Source organism: Balaenoptera borealis (assembly GCF_965194805.1).
Source record: "Balaenoptera borealis genome assembly, chromosome: 10".
In the NCBI taxonomy this organism is placed as follows: Eukaryota; Metazoa; Chordata; class Mammalia; order Artiodactyla; family Balaenopteridae; genus Balaenoptera; species Balaenoptera borealis.
The window spans coordinates 117,762,976-117,769,437 of record NC_138874.1 but is presented as its reverse complement, the minus strand read 5'-3'; the positions used below and the strand labels follow the sequence as shown (position 1 = coordinate 117,769,437).

General features: G+C 63.7%; 1 protein-coding gene across 1 annotated transcript; it reads right to left on the bottom strand.

Moving 5' to 3' along the window:
• Positions 1-618: 618 nt before the first annotated feature.
• On the bottom strand, positions 619-6,462 carry VENTX (VENT homeobox). The gene is given in 5 exon segments (XM_082406711.1): positions 619-2,473; positions 2,475-2,582; positions 2,650-2,810; positions 4,015-5,504; positions 5,885-6,462. Coding segments are annotated over 4 exon segments (936 nt in total). The 5' UTR covers positions 4,253-5,504; positions 5,885-6,462; the 3' UTR covers positions 619-2,044.

Sequence of the window (6,462 nt, the reverse complement as noted above, 5' to 3'; positions counted from 1 at the left end):
GCGGACCTGGCAGAGCCGTGGGCTCTCCCGTGTTCGTTCACCCGGTTCCTGCTCAAGGCCAGCTACCCCAGCCAGTGTCCACTGCAAAGTCCCTGTTTCCCTAAACTGGGATTTAGACTGTTCTGCCCAGTCCCTGCCAGCGGGTGAGGCTCTAACGCGCCTGTCTGAGCAGCAGGAGGGAAGGCGGGCTTGGGAAGCGCGGCCCCACCAGTCACTGCTGGTCACGACAACCGTGGGTTAGAGGGGACCAGGTAAGGGGGCACCGCTGCCCAGAAGTGGGCGGAGGTTGCAGACAAGTGACACCCAAAGCCCTGGGAGCAGGGGCGACAGCACTCAGGCAAAAGACACACAGACACAGAGACACACACACAGAGACACACACACACAGAGGTGTGCACACACACAGAGACACACACACAGAGGCGCGCACACACACACACACACACACACACACAGAGGCGCGCACACACACAGAGGCGCGCGCACACACACAGAGGCGCACACACACACACACACACACACACAGAGGCGCGCACACACACACACACACACACACATCACGGCACACTGACACTGAGCATCACTCAGCTTCCCCTGAACCACTGGGTAGCTTAGAAGTAACGAGACAAGCTAGACACTGGCTAAGATTTTAGGGTCGAGAGAGAATCCAGGCAGGCGTTTTTGAACCAAAGGTTCAAACAGCTGAAACCACACAAACCTGTACACGTTTAAGCAAATCCCGATCCCACAAGAAATCTTGAATAAATGGCTGCACACAGCTGTAAAAGCCCCACCTCTGTAAAGTAAGCCACAATCGCGATGCAGTAACAAGGCCCACACGGTGCTGCTGCGAACTTGGCCAAAATCCCAAAGGCGCCAACTGGCCTTCGGCAGCGGCTCCCACCCTGGCCCGGCTCTATCCTCCGCCACCCAGGCTTCTGTTTCTTGCATGGAGACTTTCTGCTCAGAACCCACCCCGATCACCTGCCTCTTCCTCAATCCCTCCTACTCTCCCCCAAAGCACTCCTGTAATGAATACGAAGTGATCCTGTAATGAACACCCAGGTCCCCTCTGAACTGGCCCTTCACCGCGGAGTCATCCCCACGCCCCGGCTCGCCCGCTGTCACCCATGTGGTGCAGACACCCTTTGAGTGCCGTGTCAGAACCCTCCGGAAAGTTTGCACCCCTGGCTCTTTCCTCCAGCGGTGAGGCGGCTTCCAGGCGCGCCTCCGGCAGGGAGGGGCCCTCTCTCTCCTGCTCCGGGGGCACAGCCCTGCAGGCGAGGACAGAGGACAGCTCAGGGGGAGCAGGCCAGACGCTGCGTGGGTCCTTCCTCAGCAAAGGAAGGAGCAGGGCAGCACGGCGAGCAGTCCCTGGCTCACACGCGCTCTGGAAGCTACCATCACCACCGCGGAAATCAGTCACCTCAGTTCCTTTCCCGCTTCCAGCTTCGGGGTCATTGTTAACGTGGAATTCAAACCCCAAGGTGAGAAGCACCTTCACTTCCCCCTAATTCTGCCAGTTTCCATGTTCATGCGCAAAGCTTGGAAGCATATAGCATAAGAATCCGACTTCATTTATCCTAACTGGAAACCTTCTGTTGAATAAGTTACCCTTAACGAAGGGTAACTTTGTTACCAATGTGTGAGGGCCCGGGCAGCGCAGTACACTTTGGCCTTTGACCGTTTGCTGACCCATCACTTCCTAAACCAACCCTTTGGCAATTTTCAGGTATGAAGTGGCTCTGAAACGCCTTCGACTGTAAACCCTCCGCAGTCCTAAGGCCGGAAGGTTCCAGGTGCCCACACAGGGGATCGCCGTGCCTCTGCAGGGACGCCAGACGCAGCTCTGCACGGAGGCCCAGCGTCTGACCGGCCTCAGCTGTGGGCTCCTGGGCAGCCACACGTCCTGAAAAGGCATCCCGGGGGCCTCCCTGGTGGCGCACTGGTTGAGAATCCGCCTGCCAATGCAGGGGACACGGGTTTGAGCCCTGGTCCGGGAAGATCCCACATGCCGCGGAGCAACTAAGCCCGTGTGCCACAATTACTGAGCCTGCGCGTCTGGAGCCTGTGCTCCGCAACAAGAGAGGCCGCGATGGTGAGAGGCCCGTGCACCGCGATGAAGAGTGGCCCCCGCTCGCCGCAACTGGAGAAAGCCCTCGCACAGAAACGAAGACCCAACACAGCCATAAATAAATAAATAAATAAATAAATAAAAAAGGCATCCCGGGTCTCTGGCGGGGCGCACAGGCGCCAGGCTCCCCAGGGCAAAGCTGGGCTCAGCGTGTGCACCGGGCTCCCGGCGTCTGGGGGGCTGTCTGCCGTACGAGGCCCACATGGAAGCCAGGGAGGCTGGTTCCGCTCGGCAGGGACCCCAGAAGGAGCCCAGAGGCTGGGCCAGAGCCGGGGGCCCAGGCAAGGATGCCCATGGGCACAGCAGCTGCAGGCCGCAGCCCAGGGCAGAGGGTGGGGGGGCAGAGCGCCAGGGGCGCACGGAGTGCTGTGGGGAAGGGCGCGCTCAGCTGGGAGCCCTGCAGGTGGCGTTTGTGTTTCACGCGGCGATTCTGAAACCAGGTTTTGATCTGTGGGGAAAACGAGATCAGAGCAGGGCGACGACGGGCCACCCCCCTGCCCACCCAGCCCCCTCACCTGAACTTCGGGGAGCTGCACCTCCCGGGCCAGCCTCTGGTGCTCCAGCGGGCCCAGGCAGCGGCGGTGCCGGGAGGAGCGCTCCAGGGCGCTGACCTGCTCCGCCGTGGAGGCTGTGCGCACACGGGGAGCCCGAGCGCCCTCTGCCTCCTGGCTCAGCCCTGGGGGAGGGCGGGAGGGCACCCACTCCGTGCGGCTGGAAGTGCTGCCTGGGGGGACAGGGCACCCCCCCCGGGAGGTGCCACCAGCTGTGACCGCAGAGGGTGCTGGCAGCGGGGCCTCAGGAGAGCAGCCCGCCCTCCAGCCTCCCGCTGGGCCAAGGCGACACCCCTCCTCGCCTTCAGCTTGAGTGTGGAGGGGGTCCAGAGGCGTGGATGTCGAAGAGGACGACGGAGTGGACAGCAGTCCTGACACCGGCCCCTCACCCGCTGCCCCGTGCTCCCTTCCAGAAACCAGTTTCCTTCACCCGCAGACAAGTAACTCCGACTCACGGCGGGGTGGGGGTGCAATGCGGGCTGGCGGAGCCCACCCTCGGCAAAGGCCTGCGGTCTGGGGAAGCCCTCCCATGGACTCCCCATGTACCCAGGCCCTGTCTCCTGCAGGTCTGTTCTCTGATTTCTAATTATGAGATGGGGGCAGCACTAAGAACCCCCATGAGGTGAAGATGTCTCCATGGTCATTATTTAAACTTTTTAAAACATGCAAATTTACAGATAATACCAGCCCCACTTTTGACCATGTAGGACTTGACACCTAAGAGCGGTCATTAAGTCACAAAGACTAAAAGACGGACTAAGAAAGCCCCGTCCACCAACGACAAAGCGTTCCATCAAGTTTGGAAACCACGGGAAGCTCACGAGGATGGAACCACAACGGGCTCCGTAAGCAACCCTGCAGGACTCCAGGCGGCCGGCGAACAGGCCATAGTCTGGATGCCGAGAGAAGGCACCCGGCTTTGCAGGAGGAGCCACGGTGAGCCCTCCGAACGGAGCAGATTCGTGAGCTGCAAGACGCACTTACCTGCGACCCTCTTGCAGAAGCGGGCCCCAAGGACTTCGAGCTTGAAGGCCACGTGTACCGAGTGCTAAGGTGGGCATCCTGGCTCAGAGAGGGTGGGGGCAGCCCCTCCAGGGCGGGGGGGAAAAGAAGTTCCAAGAGGTCTGAGCAGGGAAGACCGCCACTGTGGTTTCTGCTTCCAAGGGGAAGGGTTCACCGGCCGGACGGGTCCGGCGCAACCCGCAAGCCCCAGCCCTGCAAAGAATGCCCCACCTGCGGCCGGAGTACACAAATGTGTGACCCTGCTCCTGAACCCTCCCCAGCTCCCTTCCCAACCTGGGAAGGAAGGCCCCCCATCCCCACACCTACCAGGTGTGGGCGTCCCCGGTGCAGACACTCCTGAGGGCTTCACCTCCTCCTTGCCCACGGCCTGGGGGTGGTCCCCTCCGCTGCACACCCGGGCTGGGGCAGACAGGCTCCCCCGGGAGACTTCGGCGGGCCTGGTGGTGTGCGCTGGCCCCGCGCAGCTTCTCTGGGAGAGCCGGTCCACCGAGCCAAGGCTGGAGGCAGGCTCGCAGGCACCAGGAAAGGCGGAGGAGGGAGGCATTGTTGGACGGTGCGGCCACACTCAGGATCTGCCTCTGGACAGACGGTGAGGGCTGGGAATGGGGTGCCCCGGCCGGACAGGAGGGCCAGGATGAGCACAGGGTCCGCCTCAGGTCTGGCAGGGCTGGGCTGCACTTATAAGCTCAGGAGGAGCGGGGTGGGTGGGAGGTGGGTTTGCAAAGAGGACCCAAATGCCCCCCACAGACAAGTAGCACCTAATTGCCTTCAATTCAGAGGCACAAAGGAGGCCGTTCACACCTCCCCCGGCTCCAAGATGTCTGGGGGAGGGGCGGGCCTGTGTCGCCGGTGAAGGGAGAGGTGGTAACTGAGGACTTGTTACAGCCTTTCATCTCCCCCCCACCCCCACCTGGCTGGCCTGGGCTGCAGGAAGGTGAGGACGGCCCCTTCCCACCCAGCACCCCGGCTGGGAGCCTGTCCTGTGGAGTGCCGAGCTGTCTCCTCTGTCCAACTTGCCCCCGTGGGTCTGCAGTGCCAGAGGTGACAGGTGTGCACACCCGAGGGGGTCAGAGGTCCGCATCACTACTCCCAGCACAGGGAGGGCTTGGACAGGGCGTGTCTCCGGCAGCCTGCTGGCCTGCTGGGTAGGAATGTGGGCGGGCAACTAGCCAGACAGGGTGGGGAGGGGCTGGTCAGAGAGGGTCCCTCGGGCTCTGCTGGCCCTTCTCTCTCTCCACCCCCCAGCCCCTGCCCAGACCCTCTGCTGGGTTTCACTCTGGTGCCATGGGAGCTGTCTCCAGATTCGGGTGACAGGAAGAAAGGGGGTCTGCTGGCTCAGGACGTGGATGAGTCCGCGTCCGGCTCCCAGGAGGAACCGAGCAGGAAGGACAGGGGAGCCACCGTGCTCCGCTGTGGGTCCCCGACCGCTTCGGGCTCTGCTGTGCTGCTGCCTGGCTCCACCTCGTGGCGGCCAGGAGGGCACAGGGCTCCCGCGGACTGAGCAGCCCAGGCCGCACGGGCTAGCCTAGGGAGAGTCACCCTGTCCCAGTGCCCTGTGCCGCCAGCGCCTCACTACTCACTGGCCCCGTCTGCGTCCCTGGCGCCAAGCTGGCCTCGGGGAAGGGGGCGGCGAGGTCTGGGGCGCCCGTGCTCCGTGGGGTGGCGGCGGGGTCAGCGGGACCTCTCCTCCAACCTTGGCCGGACCGCGTCTGTCTCCTCCCCGCCGCCAGGCAGGCGGACACGTGGTGCGTTCTAGACGACCGCAGGGCGCTGCTGCGGGGACCCGCCGGCGGGAGCTGCGCCCCCCGGAGCGCGGGCTCTGAGTCGGCGCGGCGCCCCCGGCGGCCGAACTCGGCCCCCAGCCCGCCGCAGGGCTTCCGAGCGGTCGGGTCGAGCCCGCAGCCTGGACTCCCAGGGGCGCCGGCGCCAGTTTGGCGGGACACCGAGGCCGCCCCCGCGCCCGCCCCGCGGACATCAAAGGCCCCACGGGCCTCGCCTTGGGATTAACACCCCAACCCCGCCCTCGAGCCGCTCGGGCTGGGGAGGGGCCGGTGAGGTGGGAGCCGGGCACACCGCGGAGGAGCCGGGGTCGCGGACCCCGCGTCTTCCTCCCGCCCCTGGGCCAGCCCAGTTCGGTCACCGGACCCTGAGGGGTGAGGCGGGGGATTTAACTCACTCGCCGTGTGTCGCGTGGGGTGTCTTGTGAGATTACTGCACGGTGTCCTGGAAGTCGCGCGTCCCCAGGGCTGTTCCAAGGACGCCCGGGGCAGGCTTCTAAATGCCGCCGCGAGAGTGTCTGTTCCGCTACCTGCGACAGCGGCCGAGCTGGGGGGACGGGGGGACGGGTACGCGGAGCCCCTCCGGGTGGAGGCGGGGCGGTGCCTCCCCAGCGCGGCAAAGAGAAGTAAACCCCAGCCCCACGACTGCTGCAGCTGCACAGAACGGGCGGGACAGGCACCCTCTAGGTAACAGGGAACATTTGTTGGGAATTACTGCACTGTGTGCTCAAAAGCGGTGATTTAGGAAATGTCAGGCATTAACATGCACCACGTCTTTCAAACCCCAGTTTTAGCATCTCTTCCTTTCTTTCAGGGCCGGCCCCTCGGTCTTTTGTCCCCACACGGGCACCATCCTCCGCACCCACCACCCCAGTTCTGCTGGGCGACCCCCTCCCTAATCCGGGACCCTCCTCTAATGGCCCTCCCACCTTGACTTTCCCAGCCCCTACCTGAAGCTGCCCTTCCTGAGTCCTAA